At 46.8% G+C, this 27,235-nt stretch overlaps 1 protein-coding gene across 2 annotated transcripts in view; it reads right to left on the bottom strand.

Moving 5' to 3' along the window:
- Positions 1-2,017: 2,017 nt before the first annotated feature.
- Positions 2,018-27,235, bottom strand: part of NTRK3 (neurotrophic receptor tyrosine kinase 3) — a 216,634-nt gene continuing 191,416 nt past the window's right edge. For both annotated transcript variants that reach the window (XM_038146716.1, XM_038146717.1), the window contains 2 exons: positions 19,168-19,326; positions 2,018-16,313 (listed from right to left, as the gene is read on the bottom strand). In XM_038146716.1, the coding sequence (XP_038002644.1) occupies positions 16,128-16,313; positions 19,168-19,326 (345 nt within the window). In that variant the 3' untranslated portion in view covers positions 2,018-16,127. The remainder of the gene's footprint in view (positions 16,314-19,167; positions 19,327-27,235) is intronic.

Raw genomic sequence — 27,235 nt, 5'->3', positions numbered from 1 at the left:
CTGGGCCGCTGTTTATTTTGGTGGAGTTTTATTTCCAGCCCATTAGATGCTCCACCAGCTGCTGCATGTTCCTGAAACCACTTCATCCTGGATAGGCAAAGGCAAACTGCAGCAGGTACTGGGAGCAGGCACAACAGGGTGACTCCTAGGGAAATGGGTCAAACTAGGATTTTTTTTTTTCTTCATTGCATTTCAGTTGCTGCTTTATTATTCTGATACTGAGAAAGGAAAGGGAGCTGTGTTGGATGAGTGAGGCCTGGTTTGGGGCCCCAGAAAGCAGCAGGAATGAATAGCAGGGGCAGCATTTCTTGGGAAGGGAGCAAATTCCTCTTGAGCAAGAGCAGGAGAAGGCAGAAGAATGGTGGGCTGGAGTAGGGTTATGTGTGTGTACAGGGTAGGGAGGAGTGTCACACTGGGAGGCTACTGGTGAGAAAGTGGGTGTGTGCTGGATTGAGGGTGGGATGTGTTGACTTTGAGGAGAATGGGTGGATTTAGCTATGACCAAAATATGCCTTTGTGTCCACCCACACGTGGAGAGCACACACCTCTAACTTCCATAGAGGAGAAAAGATGCGCCTTAGGAAAATAAAAACCAAAATGAAACAAAAAAAAAAATTAATTAAAAAAAGCAAAAAACTCAGAAGGCAAAATCCATTGGAGATACTGGAAAGCTGCATGGTTGAAGCTGTGAATGAAGTAAGAGACTCTCCTCACCAGGCAATACGGAAACTCCCAGCTGGGACCAAGTTTCACATTTTTTTCCCTCGTGGGCAGAAATTGAATGCTTCTGTCTTTGCCTGCCAAAAATAATAGTTGAAAAAAAAGTGGTCTTACTGCTGCAGGAAGAGCCAAACATTTCCCTCATGGGCTGTCTGAAAGAACAGTTGTGAAAACACCAGATTTCACTGTAAAGGTGGGATTTCTCAACGGTGAGGAGCTGCAAATGAGGCATGTTGCGGGGTCCATATGGAGTTGCTGGTAGGAACTCAATACCAGGCTCTTGGAAGCATTTCAGAAGGGGCTTTCGGGAAACAGCAGAAAAGCATTTCAAATGGCTGGCTCTCAGTGATACAGAAAGCTGTAAAAATAGCATCTGAGCATCTCCTGTTACCTGGGCACTGGTACCCAGATCCTGTCGAGTGATTTCTCTGGCATCCATCCTCCCTGCCTTGACTTTAACGGGTTGTGCAGATTATTTTATGATCAATAAATATCCAGGCAGACACTGTGAAATTCCAATCAGAAAAATTTACAGCATTAAGGCAGATATTGTATAGCAGGATATAAATAAATAGAAATTGTCAGTCAAATTTCTGGCAGCTGGAGTCTGGTGTCAGTTGCAGTAAATTAAGTGTTACTTCACAAATCATCTTTATAGTTTTTTACAGTAAGTGTATCTGTGCAAAGAGGGTTTTTTTTTTTTCAGCTTGCAATGGTAAATATCCTCTGGTTCCTGTGATTTCAACATGAAGTCTGGAATCAAAGGGAAACAAATGACAGCAGTGGATTTTGCCATAATCCTGAGATTTGTTCCCAGCCCCAAGACTGGAGCTGAATTTGGGTGCTGAGCAATCCAAGCAGCAAGAAGCCAGCAACGTGACAGGGAAGAGACTGGATCCTTCTAAGCCAAGAGGAAATTTCTGCACTCTGGGAGGGCTGGTTGAGGTAATGGTGCAGAGATCCACCAAAAGGGGAGGAGCAGGATGGACTCCTGTTGTCTATACCAGGATGCAGGGCACTATGATTGGTGCAGGCTTCACCTGGAGGTAGGTGGGAAGGATGAATTGGATCAGCAGAGAGATCATCATTTACTGCAGTTGGGACAGCATTTTATCTACAGATTGTTACCTTTGGTTAACAACTCTTACTGGCCTGACCAGCAACATAAAATTCCTAAAACATCATGTGAGTTTCTGTACTGTTGGGATAGCTGATAACTGCATAAATTTTAAGTGTCAGGTTTCTATGAATTAAAGCTGAATGTTCAACACTGAACAAAGAGGTGAGGAGGACCTGCTGGTGGTAGTTTTGTACTTTATTTGAGAAGAGAGAGCTACATAAACTATGTCAGGAGGGTACAGGTCTACACATAGTTTCATCAATCAATAAATGGAGTTGTTAACGTAACACTGAGGATATGATACCTTGAAGAAGACATAGACACATGACCAAGGAGTATTTACAGCTCTAACATACAATATATTTATACTTGAGAGAGAGATTTGTGTGCATCCGTGCACACGGGTACTGCTGTGCACCCTCAGCGCACGCACGCGCACACGTAAATAAGTATAAAAGGCTTTAAAAAAAACCTCACATAGTTCAAGAAATGAGTCTGCCTGTCATTTGCAGCAACTGACTGTTTTCAGGGTGGAGATGGTTTCAGTTCGGGGTGGTCTGGAGTGGAGGTTTCAGTTTGAAATCCCTGTTCTCCATCGGCCGTTGGCTGAACCTGAAGCGGGTGTGGGGTGCGTGGAACGCTGGGGTGGGGTGGTGACAGAGGATGGGTGAGGTGAATGGAAGGGAGGGCAGTGGAGTTATGGGAAAGAGGGGATCCACAGCCTCTGGGGCTGGGGTAATAACACGGAGATGAAAAAAATGACCTTTGGTGATGCCATTAAATCATCCTTTATACTAAACATAAATTATTGACACAGTTTTAAAAAAATAATTTTCTGTTTCATTTCAAGGCTGGGGAGAGAGGAAGGGCTAAAGCAGGGTAGGAAGGAAGGGAAGGACTGGGGAGGGTAAATACCTCAGCACTTTAACAGGTCCCTGGACCTCACTGCAAATTCTTAATTTAAAAACTCTTCATGTAAGTGTGACTAACGCTGTATCAGTCATCACCTTCCAGGGTAGCTCGATGCACATGATGTGGCAGGTAGGGGACAAGCAGGAACCCTACCTTGGCCAAAACTCAGATCAGAGTTCCTCATCCTCTGAGTTGGAGCCAGTGGAGGTGGGGTGGGAGGCAGAGATCACAGCTTCCTTGCTGTCACCAGATTCTCGCTGAAGGGGTAACCTGGCTTCCCAGCAGGAGAAAATGGTTTGGAGAAGGGGAGACTGCAGTTTGGAGAAGGTTGAGAACCATCAGTTCACTTGAAAAATGGCAAATAGGACTCAAAAGATGCAAAACAAGCCCCAGACTAAGCAAATGTGGATAGTGCATAGTGTAAAAAAAGTCTGCCAAAAAAACAGAAATCAATTCAACATAGATCACCAGAGGGATTGTTTTCTGCTCGTGCAGTCTTTCCATGACATTAGCAGAGATTAAAATAAGCTGGTTTAAATAATAGTAACAACACGAATGCCATCAGAATGTCTTTCCTCTGAGCTGTAGCCCCATCCTCCTCTCAGTACCAGAGAGGTACTCTGGTACCTGCCAGAGTGAGCTGTGGAGTTGCACCTTCTGGGGGCCAAGCCTGTCTGCACTGCTGAAGGGCAGTTCAGCTGGGAGGAGGAGCAGTTGCCTGGAATTAGGTCTACCCTTGCAGATTTCTAGAAGGTGCATGGGAGTTTTTTGAGGCCAGCACAGGAAATCAGAGTGATTTTTCTGCCCAGGCCGTCACGCTGCCACAGAAACCACTGACAGATAGCACTGCTTCAACACACAAACCTTAGAGAAGTTACCAGAGACAAGTGCCCAGTGCAGCCCCTAAAAACATTCCTAAGCACAGCCTGAAGACCCCAAGACAGCCTTCACCCAAGAAGATTGTGTATCCTCAATCTTTACTTGGGGAAAACTTGCCTCCTTGCCTGACCCAGAAGACTCAGAGTGAGTTGCAACACTCCTGGAAACCTAAATAAGTGTTGATCGCTTGCCTGCCCAAAAATACTTCATTTCTCTTGAAATAACTTATGTAAAACAGCACTTCATTAAGACATGAATGGTGGGGGAGGGGGAGGTAATTTAGTACAGTTATTTATTTATTTTTGTTCTGCTTTAAGCCTATCTATGTAAAGCTCTCATGCAAAAAATTGCCTTCCAGTTTAGCTGAAAATTTAATGGACACTTCTGGGAAAAAATAATAGAAAACTTTTTAAAAAAAGCCAATTCTCCTTCACACAAGGAATTAGCTGGTTGTGGGTGTTGAACGGGAGGATTGAGGGGAACTAAAACAATTTAGATTGTTAGTACTGAAACCAGAGCTGTCAGAGAGCAAAATGAATGCAGTTAAAATTATGGTATTTGTTGGGTTTGAAGCAGGAATCTGGGCCTGGAGGAAGCCCAGCAGAACTGAAGGTTTGGAAAAACCTTCAGGACCCATTTGGATGAGCACACATCATTCTGTAGGGACTCCTTCCTCACATCTATAGTTCTTCTCCAGCCAGGGCTCTCTTCTGCTTCACCACAGCTCCTATCTGACTTTCACCACTCTCTTGATCACTGACCCTTCACTGGGAATCAAGTCCTTGTCCATTTCCTTCCTCTCCCTGTGTCCCAGTAGGCTTCTTTGATCCCTCCTGTTAGCATCATTTGTTCTCTAAGCCCCTTATTAAATTATCTTTGCCATCCCCTGCAAGCTCATCCTTTCTGACTCCCGGACAGCCCCAAGCACCAGAAGCCTGCCCTTAATCCTTCATTTTCAGTATTGCTACTTACAAGTTTTGAAGTCTTGTGTCTCAGACACTTCTCAGTCCTCCCTGTCTCTGAGTGTCCATCCACATGTCCCATTGTAGTAACTTCCACTCACAGCTGGGGAGTGTGTAGGAGGTGGGATACAGAGGAAAGTGCTTCTAGAAAGCAGCATATGTTGAGTGGGGGGAATAGCCCAACTTTCTGGCCTACTTTTCTGGCTCTTCTTCTTCACACTAAATTTTTCAGGCATGTTAATGAGCCTGCATGCTCCTGCCCAACAGCTTCTCACCAGGATGAGTATGTCCAGGAGACATTCAACCCTAATTTGAGGGTTCAGCTTCCTTAGTGTGATCCAGGAATACCTGAGGGATGAAATCCCAACTATGCAGGCTGAGCAAGATGAATGCTGAGACACTTGCCTTTTTTTTCCTCTGTGAGATAAGACTGCTTCTCCATTTGGAGCCCTGCCTGTTGGTGTCTTCATGGCTCTTCATATTAGTCTGACTCTTCCAGGCCAGGATGGACAGGGCTTTCTGCATCCTGGTCAGGTGGAAAATGTCCCTGCCCACAGTACAGGAGTTGAAACTAGGTGATTTTAAAGGTCTCTTCCAACCCAAACTATTCTATGATTCTGACAACCCTCTGCTACCCAGTAATGTGGCTTTTTTTTTTTTTTTTTTTGGTGAACATAACTTCCAGTGGTCACAGTGTCATTTATATGTCCCTTACTTGCAATTTTCCAAGAGATTTGTCTGTTTACCCTTTACCAACAGTAAATGCAATTGATGGCTGAAATCTAAATCACATGATGTTTCCAATAAAATAAAGATTCTGTTTCTAAAGGGCTACCAGGGTAATATCTCTCCATTTGTCAAACTGTCTCAATGGATGAGAAGATAAGAACCTTTCACAATCCAAATTAGATGGAGCCTTCGTAAGTGGAACACCAGTGCAGGAAAAAGTGGGGCAGAGAGTTTAACTCTGAAGGAAAAAAATGGTTCTCTCTTGCATCAGAATGATTGGTTTGTGTTTTAAACCATACCTCCTCCATCACTTGAAAACAAGATACCAGATCATGATTTCACACTAGGAAAAAAATATGGGAGAAACGAAGGAAGGGTGAGACAGCAGTTCCCTGGGCAGTGTGGGCATGATTCCTTCAAAAATGGGGTTCCTCCATGGAAGGCGGGGTTGCTCCTCCAGCGGCTCCGGGCCGGGTCCTGCGCGGGCGGTGCCGCTGTCCGCGGTGCTGATCCGCAGGGACGCCGCTCACGACGTCTGTCCGTCTGCTGAAATAGCCATCTTACCCAGAGACTGGGAGCTGAACTGTTGTAGGCTCTTTGTGAGCACTACTTGAAGCAATTAGGGGTTGTAATTAAAAAAAAAATTAAATAAAAAGAAAGGGCAAACCAGGCACTTGCTACTGAGAGGTGCTGGGCTATAAAAAGCAGTTGTATCATCCAGCAAGATCCAGTCCCTCTCATCTTCTCCCAAATCTGCCTCTTAATTTCAGTTTCCAGGAAGGTCATAAACCAGGATTTGTTCTGTATCAGCAGGAGAAGGAGAAAAAGGAAATTAAAAGTGAGAGGGCGTTTGAGCTGCTCTCTTTCTGGTGGCCAATGTTCTGGGTTACCAGGGTGAGTATTCTGTGTCTTTTCTTATGTACAGCAGTGGATTTTCTTATATTGTAAAGCAACCACTGTCTTTTCTGATGTAATGTTTGTTGGTTTGGGTTTTTTTCCCTCTTGTAGCATTTCCCTCTCTCCTGCTGTTCTGTTCCTAACACCTGTCCAGTGCCTCTCAGTACCTGCAGCCTTTACTCAGTTCAAAGCTGTGGGTCATCAACGCCTTCTACACTTAGCCTGGAGTTGCACAAGAAGGTTCAGTTTCACAGGAACAACAATTCAGCCTCTTGCTGATTTCTATTGTTTCAATCTAGCTACATAAGAATGAGGCTGGACTGGAACAGGTCACAGCCGGAATCAATCCCAACCATCTCTCCAGCAATCAGAACAACCTGCTGGGAGCTGAGTAATGGCTGAATTCTTGGTGAGAGAAATTATAGGCATAAAAACAAAACCAAATATACTCGTGTGCTCATTCAGCATTTCAAGGCATATTTATAGGTACTGCTGTATGGCATCTTAAATATCAGAGTTTAAAAAGAAACTGGATCACTGCTGTTGGGAAAAATAATTTTTCTGTTCTGTCACTTTCACTATCTCTGCCCCTGATGAAAAAGGGGGAGAAAGACACTGAATTACACACCCATTCAGCCCCTGTCATCACTTCTTTGGGCTGTTTGGATAGCCCTGGGAAGGATCTGTGAAGATAAGGAGATCTGAAGGTCATCTGAAGGTCATTCCTCAGAACCAGAGTAGAAACAAGAGAGCTGGGCAGGAATCTGAAGCTCAAGAAAAGCTGGGGATCTCTTCCTGTATGAAACTGGCCATGGCTCAGTAGGTGAACAGATGACTTTTCAATCCAGGTCCTAGCTGAGTCCCTTCCTTAGACTGCTCCACTGTATTCCTCTCCTACTGCACCCAAGTCTTGCTGTCACTGGGAGGAAAAGCTGAAATTTTACCACTGATGAAAATCTCTACACAGGGGAGAGATTTCCACCTTATTTCTTCACTTTTCAGCAAGACAGAATACTTGAGAATTTCTTAGACTTTAGGAGGGAGAATATCCTTCAAAAAATTCCCAGGATAACTGAAAAATAGATCCACATTCATTATAGAGAGGTGAGGCAGAGAGCTACAGCCTCCAAGGCCTGCACTTGTAATGGTCTGTGAGAAACAGCACTGAGCAGCTAAGAGTATTTGTCTTGGGAACTGTAGTCAGTGAACCTTGGGTGGGAACCAAGCTAAATCAGCAAACTTGCTGCTGGTCCAGGATCAGAATGAGCTAAAACTCTTCTATCGCATGCCTGAGACTCAATTACTGTGTAATCTCTATGGCACAGACATCTAGGAACCTCAGTGGATAGCAGATGGCTGCTGAATGGTGAGAGCAGATGACAGATTCTGGGCAGTGCTAAAGCAGAAGACCTCAAATCCTGATTACAAAAGTCAGTTCTTGAGGTTAAATCAAGCCAGGCACCTGAGCAGGAGGGATTCATGCAGCATTGCACAAAGCCAACACACTACCAGACATGGGAGGGCTCTCGTAAAAAGCTCCACCTCCCCTCCTCTCCCCAACACACATTCACACATGCTGCCTCATACAGGAAAAAATATCAAGGTTATGTGTTTCCTGAAGTATGGTTGGCTGAATAAATACACTTACTGAGAACTCTTTGTAAAACAATAGCAGAATGAGTAACAGTGCATCGCTGCCATGGGAAATAAAAAGGAAAGTAACCCAACTGCAATTCAGCTAGAATCATTCCAAACCCCAAAGGTTGGCCTCTTTTTTTTTTCTTTAATGTGTCTGACATTTTATGGCATCAATAATGCAAACAAAGAGGAAATCATATTTGCAGAACACTAATGCACGGATGTCTAAAGCGAAATACAATACTGATTACTTTTTAAATGAAGCCACCAGGTTTTGATGTGCTGTGGTGGTTAAATTGGTCCATCAAATTCCTTCCAAAGCAAATTCCAGTCCAAAGCAAGAGCTTGACCTTTTCTATAACCTTGGGTAGCCTTTTCAGCTGTATTCTGATTGGAGGTAATAAATGTTAGTTTGAAGGAATTTTCCTGATAGGTTGAGTTACAGAAATGCCACAATTCGTCCTGAAGATGGGGGGAAACTGAAGGTATGTCACCTCTTCACAGGCTGTCCAAAACCTTTGGCAAATATAATGGTAAGGCTACTGTGAAGAGTTGTGGGTGAGAGGAGAGATGGGCTCTGAAAGAGAGTTCTAGAAGTATTATTGGGATTTTGCCCTTAGGGCTAGTGGTCGATCTCTTCAGCACCTGATAGCTTTTCTCTTGCCTAAAACCTCCTGCAGACGATTGCAGAGCAACATCTGAGTAGGAAAATAAGTGTATCAATGAACAGGTGTGGCAAAACCACACAAAGAAACCTTCCCTTCCTGTTCTGTATTTTTTAACATGCTAGTGCTTTTCTTTCATAAAGTGAATCTCAGTCTCTGCCAGCTCAAAAGTGAAGAAGCTGTTGTGGTCCTGCCTGGGAAATCCCACTGCTCAATCTCCTCACACAGCAAAAGGCAGAAGGACTTGGGGTCAGGCCTGTGCTTTCAACTGATCAGCAGGAGCATTCATTTCTGGAGCCAAGGAGCTTCTTTTGCAACGTCCTCTTACTTGCACTGAGTTAACTGTGTGAATTTCTTTAATTCATGCAGTTTTGGTTTGGTAGGCAGCATTCACTGTGTGCCTGTGTGCTGGTGAGTAGGATTGGATCCACAATCTCACATCAGCTGGGAGTTTGTCTGCCATTTATATCACATCTGATCAGAGCTTTGTGTTTGGGGATTGTATGTCTTGGAATTAATCAGTGCAAGCAGCTAATTGCCTCTAGTTAACTAGTGCCTTTTAATTAGGACTGTACTGCTGGCTGGATACATGAAGGGAGCTGTTTGTCACTGGCAAAAAATTTCAGCCTTGTGATGTAAACCTCTTTGGGGAATTAGAAGAAAAAAAATACAGGCTGGAGCTATTGTCACTTTAGCACAGCAGAAAATCAGTTTCAGCAGAACTGGCCGGGATGAGGTTGGAGTCACGCTTTGCTGGGGTCAAAAATGATAGCAGCTGCTCCCCAACCCTTCCTCCTGTGCAGAAGGGTGGGACACTGTGGGCTTCAGCTGGGATTTACAGGAGATACCCCACATGCATTACAATGAGCGTTGCTGTAAAATTCACTGCACAGAGGTTAATCTAGATGTCAACACTGCCTGACAGCAGTGAAATTACTCCGGGGCAGTGCTCCTTCTGAAGTCTTAATATAACAGTCAATTCCATCCTGCCTGCAGGAAATGAAAGTTTTCTGCTTTGTGTGCGGAATCATCCGGCGCCAATTTTCTCACTGTTTGAAGTCCAAACTGTTTGTGGTCTTGGGATTCACCTCACATTAAGACTTTCACTTCATTTAAAAACTCTGCTAGTCAAGTCCTGAGAACTGCAAGGACAGGAGCTGCACAGGGAGAAAAAGAAGAGGGCATGGAGGGAGAAATCTGATCTCACCTACCACATTGAAATCAAACTGCTTCACCAGTCCTCTGAGCTCAGCAAAGGGAGGGAATGCAGAAACTCAGTTCTCTGAGTATCAAGAGCAAAGACTGGAGAGGCTGGAAGCCAGCAGAGAGCAAGAGAAAACATGCAAGAAGACATTTGGACCGCCCAGAGCTATGATTTTCTTTAGAGGTATTTCAGCCCTTCCCTGCTGGGACCTTGTCCTAAGCTGCCAGTAGTCCAGCAGTTAAACTCCCCCTCAGAACAACTGTTCCAGTTTTCAGCAGTGGGATCAGTCACTCGCGCTGGGAAGGAGAGCAGTTCCTGTGGAGGACTCCTGACAGTGTGGGGAAGTGATGGTTAGGTTTGTGATGCCTCTTCGCCTTGCAGAGATGCTGAAATTGTGGGACTAGCAGAAGGGAGGAGGAACCAATGGTCATTCCTTTAGTTTGAAAAGAGCTCTCAGGTTGGGTCTGTGAGAAACCCAAGCCAGCAGCATGAAACTGATCTACCAGCTTACTTAACTGTTGGGAAAAGCTGGAATATTTTGTCCTTCCTTCTCTTCAGTCTCTTATCTCTTTCCTCAGTTCAGTTTTTCAAAATAGCAAGCAATAGGACTCCAATCACTTCTCTCAGGAGCAGTTTCATGGCTCAGTGTTGCATCGGAAAGGAAAAAGAGGCACAGGAGAGATGGAAAGTTCCTCCACTCCTGCCAGAGCAGTGAGTGACATCTCTGCCTCTGTCATTTATGACACTGCCAGCCAGAACAGATGTTTTGAAAACACCTACTTTCTCCAGGCTTGAAACTCAATATCTCTACTTTCAAGGACAGCAGCACAGGGAAAAAGAATTTTTAGGATTTAGCAGCTATGTAAATATTAAATGGGTACTGATGTAAGAGATGCCTTGGTGCAGGAGTGGAGAAGCTATCTTAGAGTTAAGCAAGTCTATCCACTCCTGAAAAGCAGTGCTGGGGGGGAGAATTTTCTCTTCTATTTTTGGTACTCATTTGGACACACCACCATATGCCAAAGCTCCATGAGCCCACCATCCATCAGAAAGCCACTGAACGTAAGTGAAGAAAAAAACTTTTGGGTTGCACCAAGACACGCTTGTGCCTGTGAGTCCCATAGCAGAGGAGCCCTGTTGATGCCCAGAGCCTTCCAGCTATCAGAGGAGCCACCACAGACTGGTGTCACAGCCAGGATCTCCTTTATTCCCCTTGCTTATTCTCATCATTGCCTTACAACCAGAGGACACACCTAGAGCTGGTACAAACACTTTGGGTACAAGCCATGGCTGTAGTGCCACAGCTGATTCCTGGCCAGATCAGGAAAGGGTGTAGATACTCCACAGGGAAGGAGGAAATTATAAAGATTTTAAAAAAACTTTTTAAGATGACATGGTGAACAAAATACTGTCTTCACACCAGCTGGCACATGAATGAATGCTGATCAAGTGTTCCAAACTACTTCTGGGTTTGGGGGCTAGTGGTGACTGTGTCTGCATTCTTCAACCCATATCCTGAACTAAGGAAACCTACACATTTGAGTTCTGGGAAATAAGAGCCTTTCACGTGAAAGGAAACAGCTCATATGATACTTCTGTCTGTGCTCCTGAAACAGCATAACTTTTGAGACCTTTTTTTAGTTGCATTTTCTTACCGAAAAAAAAAAATCACAGAAAAGCACAAAGCCTAGTGATTTTGTTTCCCACCTGCATAAATGGTGCCTTGACTTTATTGGTTTCTGCCTCCTTTTTAAACCAGTATTTGCCCAGCTTCATAGCTAACTTTTTTTGGAGCTGCAGTACAGTACTATTTTCTTTTGTTTTTGCTTGTACCCATTGTGCTACTTAAAATTCTACACCACACTCCCCAAATCTGTCTTGATTTCCCAACCCAAGATACTCAGTTGCCTTCTAAAACCAGCTTTTCCCTTTCCTTGGCTCTTTTATTCCTCCACACATTTTCTCACCTTGTTCCACCCACTCCTTGGGACAAGCAAACAGCTCAGAGCTAACGATGTCTCTCAAGCAAGCAGCCTCTTTAAAGGCATTCCACAGTTTTCACATTTGTCTGGGCAGCACCGTTCCCAGAGATGCCCATATGCAATTCAACACTCTGCAGACCCAAGGATAGGCAGTTCAGACTTTTTCACCCCCCAAATCCATGCAGAGGGACATCTGAAAAGGCCAGATGGGCAAATTGTGCAGGAGACAGCATGGACTTTCAGTCTGGCAGATCTCTGCAGCTCTTCCCTTTGCTACATTTCAGCTTCTGTCTTGCAACCTGACGGACTGGGGTGGAAAGAAAAATAATGGCAGGAGAAAACAAACCAGGTCACTGATGAGACCCTGAGGCTGGAGCCACATTCACTGCCTGCAGTTTGCAGCCCTGGCACAAAATTTCCACCTGTACCATGCACCAAAATAGCACCTTCACTTGCAAGAAAGCATCACTTCAGTGATACCCTTGGGTGACTGAGTTGGTGCAAACAATTTTAATTTTTAGGGAGCAGCATGCAGCTGGGACAGGGAAGACCCTATGGCCCCTTCTCAGCTGTGCGCAGCCTGGAGTTCCTTCCAGCTCCCTTTCACAAATCCCTTGAGAAAACTGCACATGGAAGGGGCTGGGTGGTGGGAAGCTCTGCCTGGATGTGCTGGGAATTTGGCCTGGCTTGCCCCAGAGCTGCGTGAAACATGTTCCCAGGGAGCAGAGATAGCTCTCTGCTCTGAGTAGAAGAGGCAGGGCATAAGGAAGTATCTCTCTGAGAAATAAAGAAGCATGAACTCATTTCTCTTTGACTCCAAACACTCAGATGTTGATACTCTGTGAGAGTTTCCCCCAAAATCTGCTTTTCTTCTCCTCACACATAGCCCCATCACAGAGCCCCTCTTCCTACAGGGAAGATCACCAGTCCATGCTGATGGGAAGCTCTCTTCTGCTCCAGGAAAGGTGCTTCTGGAAACGAGGTCTCACGGTGTTCACCAGGAACACAGCACAGCTGCTTTCCCTCTTCCCCTCCAAAACTGTCATGCCAAAAAGGGATGCAGCAGTTTCTATCGTGTCTTTGAACACAAAGCAATCTTCTCCTTGCTCCCAACAAACCTCCATCCAACAATGACAGGCCAAGGGGGCCAGAGCAGCAACAGAGCAGATGTCACAGCACAGAAGTGCAGCTTATCCCGCTCTTCTGAGCAACAGTTCACAACAAACTCTGACAAAAGGACCTTTCTCCAAAGCAGTCACTGCCCATAGTGGGGCTAAGAGCAAAGCAGCCAGAGCCTGAGCATCTCACCACCTTCTTCAGCCATTTGCCATCTTCTGGAGACACATAAACTCTCCCCACAGGCCGCCTAATCCTAAAGATGCAGCATCAAGGCTTGGTGTCACACTCGGCTCCTGAGCCCACCTTGTGACAGTACAAAGAGATGGTGAAAGGGACAGGGTGGTGGTGCTGGGGAGGAGGGGAAGGAGAAAAGAAGTGAGGAAGGGGAGATGTGGCTGCTGTGCAGCTGTGAGGAGGGAATCTCATCAGCTGGGAACCAGTGTCTGTAGGTGACTTTGTAGTGTAAAAGCCAAAAAAGAAATGACAGCGAGGGAGTGAGAGAGAGGGGTGGACAAAACTGTGGCCTTGCACAACCTGGCACAGTGCCTGGGAGCCACAAGAGCAAGAAGCCACTTGGGGTGAGAGACAGGCCTCCCCAGCAAAGGGTTTTCTTCTGGAGATGCTGGACAATTAACAGCCATGCTTGTTCTCTCTGCTGAATCTCCAATCCTTGCAGCCCAGCAGCCTGCACAAAAAGGCAGCCAGGCTGGGGCCAGCAACCTTTTAACCAGTCTTTTCCCCTTTCAGAGTTGGATCTAAATAGACAGGATATCCTCTGCCAAAAGAGCAAGGTCCTGCTATGGAGAGGCAGCATGGTACAGCGTTCCTGTGTGTGGACTCCTGGTGCTGGCCCACAGCTTTGTCCATGACCATGCCATCGCTGGTAATGCTGTGAGCACCTGGTGCCTGTTCAGTGGCAGTCTGTCCAGGCCCCATGGGCAAGAGTCTGTCCCACTAGCCCAGATCTCTCTAACAGGCAGAGGAAGGTTATGTCCTCACTCCCACGTGGCTACTGCCACCACTGCATCCTCTCCCACCACAGGCTCTCACTGCTCGTTACACAGACACAGAATAAACCCACAGCTGCTGTTGCCACCACAATCCTCCTTCAGCAGTGTCCCCTGCCTCTATCTGAAAGCAGACAGGTCATGCCAGTGCCATGAGTGAGAGATATTGATTGTCAGGAGACATGGGGGATGGGGAGAGGATGCAAGATCTTCCCTTTCAGTGCAAGCCATAACCAGTCACCTAGCTCCACTTCCATCCTGGACATGAATATTACTCTGGCCAGGGGGAAGGAGCCAAGACCCCTTCTCTGTCCCCTCTTCCCCCATCTGCATTGCCTTCCACAAGTGCCACATCCGAGCAGGCTATTTTTGTGCTGGCAGTTGTTGCCTTCTCATAATTGCCTTGACAATGCCTGTGCCGCCCCTTCCCTGCCTCCTGAGAGCAGCTGCCAAGCTGAGGTTCCCCCTCGTCCTCCATTATCCATGTGAAAAAAAAGGCCCAGAAAGGTCTTGTATTCTCAGCCCAGTCGGGACAGGCAGGATCCAGCATCTGACTGAGTGTTTCCCCAGGTCGGGATTATTTTCTGCTCCGTGGAGATCGGCCATAGTGAGGATGCTGCTGCCTCTCCCTGCCTGTCCCCAGCACCCCCTGTTGCTGCCTGTCAGGCCTTTCTCCTCATTGAGATGCAAGGCTGGCCGCTGTGGCCATCCGCTGAGCCGTCTGCTCCTGAAGGCACCTTCCCCTCCTTCCCCCCTCCTCCCGGGGCTGCCTGTGGAGCTATTCTTCAGCCTCTGCATTTCACAACAGCTCAAAGGCAGATGCATCAATCCTTTCAGGGGATGGGGACGTGAGGAGAATGGCAAGGGAGCTGCAGGCAGGTGTTGGTAGGTTCCCAGCCATCTCACAAGCCTGGTCCCCCTCCCTGTCCCCCCGCTGGCTTGTGCCTGAGGCTTGGACTGAGGCGTGGGGCAGGAATGGGGAAGGGGAGAGGATGAGGGGGAAGAGCGCTGGGATATGCTTACCCCACAGAATGTCCAGCAGGGTCGCAGGCATGTCCCCAGCTGTCTGCACCCTGTAGCCTTTCCCCCATGTGGAGAGCAAGGATCCAACCCTGCTCACTAAAAGTTTACACCGGGGGCCAGTTTGGCCCTGGTGCAGACAGCTGAGGGCAGGGGAACAACCCCATGGCCACTAACCAGCCCCATGGCCACTAACAGCCATAAGGGCGGGGAGGAGAGGGGTTGTTCCTCCAGAGTGACGCCTGCACTGGACGCCCTGGGTGAGCAGCACTCCTGTCTCACACACTGGAGTGGGCTGGGGATGATTCGGGATCGGGTCCCCATCACCCCCCTCGACTCCCAGGCACAGCTGCTTTGGTCCTGCTGCTCTCCCAGCACTGGCAGAGGGCTGGGGCAGAGGAGGGCTGGGGCAGGAGCCTGCAGCCTGTGGGAGGGCGGCTGCTCCCCGGGGTGTGTTTTACCCAGCGTGTTTTACCCGTAGGTGCCACAATCCTTTGACTGTGTGTTCAAAAGCCTTGAGTCTATACATTTAAGAATCAGCAAATTAGAAAAATTGTCCTGAAATGTTGGAGGGAGGAAAAAGGCAGAAAGGGATGAGGAGGGACTAAGAGGAAGGGGTTGGTAAAAGAGAGTTCATCCAGGGGCACTGCCCTGGCTTTGTGCCCATCACCTGCGGGCTGGCAAGGAGGGAGGGAGGCAAGGACAAAAAGGGAGGACTGATTTCACACATTCAGTGCATATCATACAACCAGGGCAAGGCTTTCTTCCTGCAGCTCCTACCCAGGATGGCATTGCTGCCATGGCCAGTCTAGAGCCCTGCCCAGCTGCCCGAACCATACTCACAGCAGGGTTACATTTCACTGCTTGATTGCTCGGGGGGAAGATACCTTCTCCTTTCTTTCTCTCTTTTTTTTTCTTTTTAATTATATATATATTTTTAAGTACTTTTTCTCCCTTTTTTGTTTTTTTTTTTTATATATAGTCTCACAATTTTCTGTAACAGCAGCTTCTTTCTGTATTGGTGTGGAAGTTATATAGAGAGAGATATCTATAAATATATATAAGCCAAACTGCTTTACAGGTTGTTGTTCTGTAGGATTTTTGTTGGTTTGCTTTTTGTTTTGCTTTTTTTTGTTTTCAGTGTTGTATGTGTAGCAGGCACTTGAGTTTATATGAAGATGTTTGCTGGGAGCTGAGGGGAAAAGGGTTTGGGAGGGGGAGAGGGAAGGAAGGACGGGAGGAAGGAGCGGGGACTTCCAACAAGTGGCCACTGCTAGCCAAGGATGTCCAGGTAGATTGGTGTGGCCTTGCCCAGAGCATGGAGGATCTTGTAGATCTCCTTGATGTTGAGCCTTTGCTGAGGTTCCCTCTGCCAGCAGCCCAACATGATGTCATAAACCTCCTTGGGGCAGACTCGGGGCCTCTCCAAGACTCGGCCTTGGGTAATGCACTCAATGACCTGAAAGAGAGAAAGAAAGAAAAGAAACACTGAACACCAGCTGGGCAGTTTATGGAGGATGTCCTGTGCCTGATACTGCTTAGCTGATGTGGCACCATTTTGTGAATGGGAGCACTGAGAAGCCAAATCTCAGATCTGCACATCCTCAATGATCACCTGTTTGTTGCTAATGATGATTTTACCATGAAAATTTCTCTCCAGCTGCAGTTTTTCAGATCTCAAAAACCTTCCCCATTTGACACCTACCTACTTCAATGCACTCTCCAAAGAGGAGGTCACAAGCAAATGAAATAGGTTTTAATTTTTGATGTCAGTTTTTCCTGCTAAATGAAGAAGGAAAAAAGTAGTCAAATCCCCCAAGTACAGCAATATTTTGCACAGCTGAAATGATATTTTTCTTGTCTGAAAACCAAGAGTCCGTTCCATTGCAAAGCCCATGAGAGGTTTATAAGGAAGAGTTCAGAGCATCTTTTCCTACATGCTTCTCCTCTTTCTGACACAGAAGAGCATCTAAAAGAATGAAATTTCATGTCAAATCACATCTGTGAAGGAGAAAAAAAAAATTTACAGTGCTATCACTCTGTTTTGGGTCAGATTGGTGCTGCTAATGAGAAAAATGTGAGGTCCTGGATAACAGTAAAGTCTCTTCGGAGGGATGCCATTGGAAAGGACTCCCCTAAGGGTCTCTTTGTGTATTGTTTACTGGAGGAATGAATGAAAAGGAAAGGGAAATATGAGTTTCCAGAGAGCTGCTATTACTGCCTGGCCTCCTTGGTTGGGGTTGATGAGTCCCAGCATTGCAGCGTGCGAGCGGCCTGCCACGCTCTGCAGATAAACACCAGTCCCAGGCAGCGTGTGCAGGGAAGCCACCCAGCAAGAGGTGCTTGGAGTTTATCATTTATGAATAGCAATGGTCCCACCACGCAGCTCAAGGGATACTTATCGCTGTGCTGCTTGCATATAAATACAGAGGGGAGAGATTAGGACTTGCTGAAAGCAAAGAGAGCAAGACACAGCATGAAGAGAAGCCTGCATTGCCACAGAGCTGCTGGATGCTTACTGTGGGGAGGAGGTGAGTTATGGTTCCTGCCAAGACATCCTGGACATGCACAGGAGCCCTGTGCTGGGCTCTTTCTCTCCAGGGCAAAGGAAAGGCACAGAGAGAAAGTAATGGACTGGCTGAGTGGTGCTCTGCCTCATTCCTCTGCTCAGAGAGGGTTTTTCCCAGCCTTGGAAAAATGTGCTGAAAATGCTGTGGGGGTATGAGGCCACGCAGGTGGCACAGGAGGGAGTGGGCATCCCAGCCTTGCCAACACCAACACCCAGCAGGGGCAATGTTTGGCCAGCCTGGTGCTTGTTCCTGGTCCAGTCCTGGCAGCCAGGAGCTTGGCACAGGCTCATTGACCTGTCCCTCCATGGGCTCTGCCTCTCCATGGGGCTCCGGCACTGCATCTGGGCTGCCACAGCATCCAGGAGCAGGTGGAGGTGTCAGTCCTCTGCAGCCACAGAGGTTCTGCCCATCCCTCCACAAACTGTGAAAAATGAGACTGATGGGAGCTAATGTGGCTCTCTCCCACAGAAGTATTCCACCAGGACACTGTGGTCAGCAGGCAGAAAGAGGTAGATACAACAACAGGTAAGGGAAGGATCATATTTTATCCCAGGAATGGTAGCAAACCATCACCCTCAAGATTAAGGGTGGCTGTTTTTAGCCCTACTGCCCTGCAAAGGAAACTGAGGCAGAATGAACGGGCAAAGCTGAGCTGTCACACTCCAGCGTGCCTGTTGCCTGTGTTCAAGCTCCATGTGCTCATTTGTGTGTGTTTGTATTTGCCCTCACAGGGAAATGCAAGAGCAGCTCATTAAATAGCGTGACAAATAACTTCTGTCGCTGTCGATTCCATTGTTGGTGCCTCTGAAATGTTTGCGTGTGCTGCTTTGGGATGTACAGTCAGGCCCCATTGAGCACACGAATGGGCAAGTATTAGAGCTGTAAAGCAACACCTTGGATTTGCCATCTCTGCAACTCACTTAATTAAGGGATCTGTATCCAGAAAGCAGAAAATGCACATTTTTCATTACAAAAGGTGAAATTTCTGAAATCCATTAGATACACAGTAGGATAAAAATGGTCAAGGTTCCCACACACTGCTATGTCAAAGCATCTTTTTCCTCTTCTATAATACCACCTGCTATTCCAAGCAAAAATCTTCCAATGCATTTCTGCTGATGTGCCTCAAACCTCAGCAGTGACACCCTGCTAATCCCAGCCAGCCTTCCCTCAACATTTTTACAGTGCAGCCCTTTCCTGGTGGGCTGCAACTTTTGCGAGTCAAAGAAATAACAAGGGCAAACAAGCTCCATGGGTTCCACCCTCAGAGAACTGGGGCAAACTATATTATAGACAACCCAATGGCAAAAACCCCAAGGAAGTGTGCCACATGAGATACATCAGGCCTAAAACAATTTCGCACAAACTGGAGCCTGCAGTGAGCTTTAGCTGCAAAAGGAGAAACCAGGGAAATTCAAGGCATGACTTAGATCCCAGCAGTAATTTGGGTATCCCCAGTTCTGGCAGCACCCCAAGAGTTTGTAAGATATGAAAGATACGTCAGGAACTTAGCAGCGAGGGGCCGAGGATTAGCCAGTACATGGCTTTGGCAGAGCTCTTGGATTCCTGCAGGCCTCAGTTTTTCTCAGTTCTTAAACTGAGACAATGACACTTCTCCTATGGCTTCACCATGGGAGTGCCAAGGAGGGGACCATCCATGTACAAATTTTGTTGCAAACAACCTGGAAAGGAGAGACAGCAAAAAATACGGTTTTCAGCTGAGGTGTCTCAGCACTGTTGTACCTCTGTGTTTGAGAGCTGGAACCAGGGCTGCTTCCCATATGTGAAAATCTCCCAGAGGATCACCCCGAAGCTCCAGACATCACTCTCTGTGGTGAATTTCCTGTACATGATGCTCTCCGGAGGCATCCAGCGGATAGGCAGCATGGTGTGTCCTCCAACCTGGGTGAGGACAAAGGCACAAAGGGAAATCTCAGTGGTGACAGTCCTGAGGAAAGGGTCATAGAATTAGATCATTGAATCAAGCTCCTGGCCCTATGCGGGACACCCCAATAATCACACAAATGTTCCTGAGAGCATTGTCCAAATGCTCCTTGAGCTCTGCCAGGCTTGGAGCTGTGAGCACTTCCCTGTGGAGCCTGTTCCAGTGCCTGAGCACCCCTTGTCACGTCAGCTGTGACATGATGTGCACAAAATCATGGCCTCTCTGTGAACTACAGCAACAAGGAGCTGTTCCAAAAAGCTGGGCTGGCTCCTGCCCCCGCCACCACTCATGGGTTTACCCACCAATCCCACCTGGTTAACATGATGCATGGGGAGTGAAATGTATCAAGAAGAATTACATCCTCTCCACCCAAAATGGGCTGGTAAGGCAATCAAATGCAAAATGCCAAGAACATACTCCAGCCCCACAGTCTGGTGAACCTGGACACAGAGCAAGAGTGGTCAGCAAAGCATGTCAGCGCCTCAGTACTCTGAGGCACACACTGGAGATGTAGCATGAGGGCTGTCCCTCTTCAGAAAGGTTCTCTAAAAGCCTTGCACAGGCATCTGTGCATCACCTAATTTCATGAAAGCTTTTGCGCTCACAAAACTATGCTACAGGCCTTTTCAGAGACTGCTTTCCATATGTAAATGACTGTGGGACCACACTGCAAAAGGTGGTCTGTAGGTAAAGAACAGGCTCTTAAAGGCAGGGATGTGCCCATCACTTAACGGAGGAGTGAAAGCCAACCCCCTTGGAGAGTTTGGAACTGGCTGTATAAAACTGGGGTATGCCAAGCCAGGGAAAGGCAGTTCCTCAGGTAAGAGTCAGCCCTCCTGTAAGGCACATGAATCCAGCAGGCACACAGGAGGCTTGCAGGATACGTGCAAACAGTTCCAAAGTAGAAGGATTTACCTTCAGATTCACTAGAGATTCCTAAACAAGTTTCTTTGAGCAGGACAAGTTTTTCTCTGTGCTGCCTTTCTGCACAAGAAGCTCCATCTGTGGGGAAAGAGCTAATTGCTATGACCAAGCAGTGCTGGAAGCAGCAGGGCTGCAAATCTCCACACTTTTTTTTTCTGCTGAGGGTAAAGTGTCCGAGGCTTTAGCAGTGATGAGAAAAGTGCTTTTGTGGAGCTGCTTGGAAGATGCTTGTCTCATTAGGGACACCAAAAAAGCAATGCTAATAACTTTGTAGCACTGCAGCTGAATCAAACAGGCAGAAATCTTTCTGGTCCTACCAAGGATGAGGGGAGATGGTGTCTGCTGTCTAGGATTCCAGCATATGTGTGCCAATTCCAAGTAATGAGATTGTTGTGCTCGCTTGGATGAAAACATTTCTTCTACAAACAAAAGCTCTCCTCTGAGCTGCCAGTTTTTTCCACAGGTTTCTTTGACTGATTAAAGCAGCACTAGTGTGAGGAAGGGTCAGTGCAGGGACATTGCAGCACTTGGAAGCAGGAGGGATGTGTGTTGGAACAGGGTGTGAAAGGGGTAGAACGCTCCACTGGCTTTCTGCATGGAGGGGCTCAGATTTCTCTGGGGTTTGGCAGAACTTAGACTCAGGCTTGCTGAGTTGCACTCAGAGGGCTGCAGACCAGCCCTTTCCCTTACTCTGAAACAGACCCTCCCTCAAAAAAAGAGGATTTTTGAAAAAAGAGGATTTTTCTTTCCTAAGTGCAGATGCTTGAGGATAAAAAGCTCATTGCAGCTCCACACCTCCTGTTTTGAGGTGGCTTGGCTGGCGTGTTCTCAGCTTGCTGCTCTGAACTCCCAAGAATGTTCTGCTGTAATGGAAATGGAAATATGCTTTTCTTTGTTTGTTCCTTCAAAACCCTGGCTGCAAATTTAGCTCTTCCCTACACTCCCAGCTTTCACAGGTTGCTTCCCCTTCTTGCAAAGGGCTCTGAGGAAACGTTATAAGCAGAACAGGACATACATCAAACTTGATTGTTGCAGAAACTGTTTTGTGCTAATGCTTATTTTATTCTCCTTTAAGCAGCACTAACTCTTCAGTTTTCCAGCAATCTCAAAATGATTACTTGCTGAAAAGCTCTCTACGTTTGCAATATCCTGAATCTTGCAGGATCATTTGTGATTACAGGCAGTACAAAACACTGAGTGCAGTTAACTCCCTTTTGGAGAGGTCTCAGAGCAGTTCAGAATGTGTGAACCAGGCCCTCAGCTTACACAGACAGTATCACAGCAGCACTGCTCAAAAGGGAGAGTCCTGATTTACACCACTCAAGGATCTGGCCCTGGCAACAGAGCAGAGAAGCCAGTAGTGCCATCTCAGTTCTAATAAGCTAAAATAAAGTCAAGGGCTTTGGTCACCTCTAGACATCCCCTGGTGAAGATCTGCCAGCAAAATGACATACACAGTCAAGAGTTGTCCCAAGGAGGTGACAACACAACCTTGGCTTAGCTCATAGGTTGAAGTTCAGGAACAGCGAAAGCATTCCTCCCAGCCATGTGAGACACAGCTTTTACTACAAATTAATATGGTAATAATTAATAATCAAATTAATTTGGGGAAGAAAATTCAAACAAGCAATGCCCAGAAATTTGTGGATCCCAAAATCCGGCCCAGCTATGCTCAGAGATGAGGTGTTCCTTGCAGAGGCATCCTTTGCATCTCAAACAGGGTGCCACATTTTTGAGAGCAAAGATTAAGCCTTGCACTTACCAGCCATAAGCAGAACAGGCATCAATTAAACTCTACCATAAACCCACTCCGATGTCTAACCCAGCACATAAGGCTGACTATTACTCTTTAAAGGATTGCCTTTGACTATCCCTTACTGCTTCCCTTGCAAACTGATTAGGATTAAAATTCCCATTTCACAGATGAGAAAACAGATGCAGCCAGGCAGGGGAAGGCCCTGCTCTGAAGCTGTGCAGTAAGTGAACACCAAGTCCTCCTGGCCTGCAGTCAGCCATACCCTGTTATTTGATGATGTAGCAAAATGATTTAGAGCTGAGCACAGAGGGATTGTGCTAGTGATGCCACAGGAAGCAGAGTGTGTCCAGGGTGACAGAAATCCTTTGCGTAACATGTAGTGATTGTGAGCTGTGTTCTGCCACTGTAGACTGGCACGTGATTCCCACAGCTACACACTTGTTTTACAGGACCAGCCATTGCCAGAAGCATAAAACCAAAATGATGCTATTAAATCAGGCTGAAAAAATGGGTGCTGTTTTCTTCTTTTGCAAAGCCAGCTTACAAGCTTACAAGCCTTGGCTTTGGCAAGAATCATTACCATGCCTTTAGGGAGAAGGTGAAAGTTTATTTCAACCTCTGCTTGCTCAGAGCTGGGTCTAGCAGGCTTCAGAAAGAAGTGACCATGCAGGACTGGTGTTTGTTAAGAGCATGCTACTTCTGGGACTTCTCTAAAACAACCATGTCATCTTCTCCATTTGGCAGCTAGGGCAGGGAGAGCTCTGCTAACAGGTAGCCTCACCTTCCCCAAGGGTAAAATGTCCTGAAACAGTGGCATTACAACATCTCCCCTGGAGACACTCCATAGCTTGGAAGAGGGCTCTGCTTGCAAGCAAATAAGACAAGTAAATCCTCTTCTGCTCCTCTCTTTAAATCCTATGATGCTGCCAAGCTTGCCCTTTTGCCTTGTTATTTTAATGCTTCACAGATCTGCAGACTGGCCTCTTTATCCCATTGCCATGGCTGTCTAGCTTTGTTTGACATTTTTAGCTAACTTTCTCTCCCTAGATCAACTCCCCATGCCCACACTGACACGTTATTCCCACTGCTCTGCTCTTTCTCTTCACAATGCTATCCTGGTAATAAATAGAGCAATCAGTGCACATCCTCTGAGCAGCCAAAGTTTTCTTCCTCTCCATTTCAAGATCACAGCATCACCTACTCGATTTCATCCCTTTCCAGTGGATGCTCTCAGGGGCATCTCCTGGTCCACAGCCCCGTGTTTCTGATACTCCAGAGCACCTGGCCCCTGCTCTGAAGCATCAGTACACATCCAAGCCCTTGGACTTGCAAGATATTCAGCCCCTCCCTCTGAGCAGCTTATTGCTGGATTAGATATGAACCTCAGGGAGCTGGGGGAGGTTCATGAAAGGCCAGCATTAATGGCCATTAGGGAGAGAGATAATTACTTAATGCTAGTACAGCACTTTGAGGATGTAAAGCTATATAAGTGCTATGTACATCTAGTATTATAAGGCTTGAGGTTTGTCTGCTACCAAGGCAAGCTGGTGTCTGGGGGAAAGGTTCTCCTTGTCCCAGCTTTCTGAATGACATCCAGCTGATTAGGAAAGGAAAAGATGACATGTTATCCCCTGGTGAGTCTGACAGTACAGCAGCAGCTAGTGGAGCAGCAGTGTTCAGCAAAGACTGTGCAATAAATCCACAGTTTGGGCCACCAGCAGAGACAACCTGGAAATCAAAACCAGAGTAGGGCTGAAAAACCCTCATGCAAATTTAGGGCTGGTGGGAATACAGATACCAGCACATTAAAGGCAGCTTTTGGTAGGAAGCACTTTTTTCCTCCTTCCCAGCTCATATATCAGGGTTGTAGTCCAAAGCAGCATTCAAAGGGGAACTACTGAGCCATCTTTTCTACACCCACAGCTGGAAGGCACCTCCATGGATCTCAGCTCAGATTGGGATTTGTCTCCAGCATACTCTTAGCCTGTGTCTTATTTTTCTTTTTGAGCAGTTTCCCTTGCAATGTTGAAATAAAAACCAAACCAAACAAACAAACAAACAAAGAAACAAACAAAAAACAACAAAAAAAACCCAACAATAAAAATGCAGCGCCTTTGTTTTCCTTGGTCATTTTGACATTTGCTTTCTAAGGTCATTTGACACCTTTCCTCCTGCTTCCTGTGTTTGATGGAGGCTCTGCCTTGGGAAGATCACAAGAACCACTGTAGTTGTCTTCGCATCATGCAGCATTATTTGAACTTCCCATTTTTGTGTGGGAAGCAGAGACACTTGAGTTTGTACAGAATCACATAGCAGTAGTGGAGACCTTGGCACCATTCCTTTCCAGGAAATTCCACTCAAGCTAGTGATAAGACACACATTCTCTGATTGCCATCTCTGTTCCTGCTGCTGTGGATAGGGGTGACCTGGGATCTTCTTTCCTTGCAGGCCTGGATGCCATCCCAGCCTGGACTACACCAAATCTTATGTCCTTAGAGCTCAGCTCTAGGAGCTGGGTGATCCAGCTCTGAGCCTTCCCCAGCAGCCAGCTGTAAGTCCCCATCAGGACATGCTGATTCCTGCTGCAGGCAGGATGTGCTGTTAATTCAGCAGCTCTGGACAGCTTTGTATGAATAAGAGCCACAGGTGGCTCTCAGGGTCATCTGAGAGGATGTAAGGGAAAAAAAAAAAAAAAAAAAAAGCAATGAAAGCAAGAAGAAGGAAAAGCTGCTCTGTTTGGCTAAGTTGAGCTCTTGTGGAACAACAAACAAAACTGCTGTAGATTGTGCCTTTGTGAGTCAATGTTTGTCAGTTCAGGTTGGGGCACAAGGAGATGACTTCTCAGGGTGATGCAAAGAGCAGCACATGCTGCTGGCTGGGGATCCAGGAGGAGACACTCCTTCCTTGCCTTCATCCTGAATCCAGCTGCACTGAGAAATTTCTCAGATGTGCCAGTATTTTGCCTCTGTGAGTCCTGACACATTCCTGGGCACCTTTTACAAAGCAGAGGGATTAACTCTGACATGCCAGACAGAGCTGAGCTTTGCTGAACCTTAGCTGTCCCCACTTCATAGTTTCAACTGTCGCCTTAGTAGGCTCTTAAGTACCCAAGTTTAGATCAGAGGTTGCTGAATTTAACTGCAAATTATGACTGGATGTGATTCCCAAGTGCTTTATCTGTAATTTCCTTTCAGCTTATCCAGGGAGAAAGGTCCTAGCTATATCAGAGACTTCACCATTGCCAGAATTACCCTGGCCTCCAAAAATCCTCAGGGTGTTCTCCTGATGGAAAGGCACAGTGTGTTATGGCTGCACCAGCCCACGGGCTGAGCCTCCTCTGAGTGACTCAAAAGCCATCATAGCCCTGTCCTTGTCTTCACCTCTTGTGTCTTTGCAGTCACTGCTGTCATAGCCAGTGCTGAATGGGAGAATAAAGAGCCAGTAAACAACAAACAGCTTCCATCAAACTTTTCAACTTACTTGGCTGTGTCCTTACCTCGCTCCACTCTCCAGGAACAGCAGATGTGATCCTCTCACAATTCTCACTGGCTACACCAACCACCTCCTGCATTGCAGGCTCTGGCAGTGCCACAGCAAAAGGCTGGCTGCCTGCCTCCCTGCGTGCCAGCAACCAAAGTCATCTCACAGCAGTTTTCTAGAGATTTTTTGAGACGTACAGAACACACAGAGCAACCTGGAGCTGTTTCTCCTACTTGCATGGAGCTGTGCTGGGTATCCCAGTCATGCCCAAGGAAAGGGACACACTGGTTGCCTGCTGCTAGAGGTGAGAATGTTGGATTTACCCAGAGAGAACATGGGAAAAGGAACCAAATGTCCCTGCCACGAGGTGATGTAAGGAGCCAGATGGACTTGTTCAGGAGCAGGAAACACTGACCAGGCAGGGTTAATGTGAAACCGAGAAAGGGGTGAGAGCTTCCTGCTGTCAGTAGGACTGTTTGGCAAGGGACTGTTTGTTCCCCCTAGATGCACATACTGTGTTTAAACATGAGTCTAAAAATAAAACCTGCCATTGACATTGTTTTTCCTTACTTCATTTAACAATCTAGTTGCTTTATGACCTGTAATTCTGAATCACGTTGAATCAAGCAGTGTAATTTGCAAGCAGGGACAGCAACCTTTTCCCCCCTACCCCTCATCTCTGCTCCACTGAGTGTATTTTAATCCCACGGTTTTCAGCATTCCTAATGAGCCATTAACAAGCTGCCAATTACTTATGCAAATGAGGGAGGGCAGACATGGAGGGGTGGCTGTAGCTAGAGGTAAATTCTTCTACCTCAAAATGGTCTGAGATAAATCACTGCTGCTCTAAGAGCTGCCTGTGCCCAAGAGTCCTCTCAGCCATATTATCTACTGTCTAAAAATGCCAGAGGTAATGCAGAAGATGGTTAAGACAAGGGAAACAGAGAAGAAATTGCACATATATTTTTAATTATGTTTGCCAACATTCTGCTTGGTGTGCACCTTACTACAACTCACTCTTCACCTTTTCTTCCCAAAACTCAAAGCAGCTGCACTCACTGCTTAGAAACAGCTGCACAATCAGCCTGCAGAGGAATGGCCAGTTCCATGTTCATCTGAGTAAAAGCTCCAGAAGCCATGATCTCCAACACCAGGATATGAACTGTGAGAAACCCCACCCATGCCTTATTCAGTTGTGGGAGCAGAGAAGCTGTACTTTGTAAAGCCTGTAGTAAAGAGGTCAGCAAGGGCACCACCAGCTCCTAGCAGGTCCTAAACCCTTGTCCTAAATGTTGCTGCCAGACCTTCCCAGGTGGAGGGGGGGTAACCAAATTGATTCCCTGGGACACCTACTGAGGGCTTCTGGTGGCCCAGAAGACACAGCCCCACACTGGGAACTCAGAGAGCAAAGTGGTAGCACTGGGGGAGGATTCTCAGATCAGCTCCCCAGGAGACTCTGGAGTTGCCTGCTCAGCTGTGGGTGGGCAGGGGGCAGCTGTGGACCCGTGTGTGCCAGTGGTGGCCTCTGAAGTTCTCTGCATCACAGACACAACATGATGGGCACACATCTCAGCCAGTCAAAAGCTACCTTTCTCATGGTCACTGCCGAGATAACAGCAGAGGCTGAGAATGCCACTAAATCTATTCAAACTACAGCCTCCAGATGGTTTGTCAGGCAGCTCACAGATTTACCAGTTGTCTCCACA

Source organism: Motacilla alba, chromosome 10 (genome assembly GCF_015832195.1).
Source record: "Motacilla alba alba isolate MOTALB_02 chromosome 10, Motacilla_alba_V1.0_pri, whole genome shotgun sequence".
In the NCBI taxonomy this organism is placed as follows: Eukaryota; Metazoa; Chordata; class Aves; order Passeriformes; family Motacillidae; genus Motacilla; species Motacilla alba.
This window is presented reverse-complemented; position numbering and strand designations above follow the sequence as displayed.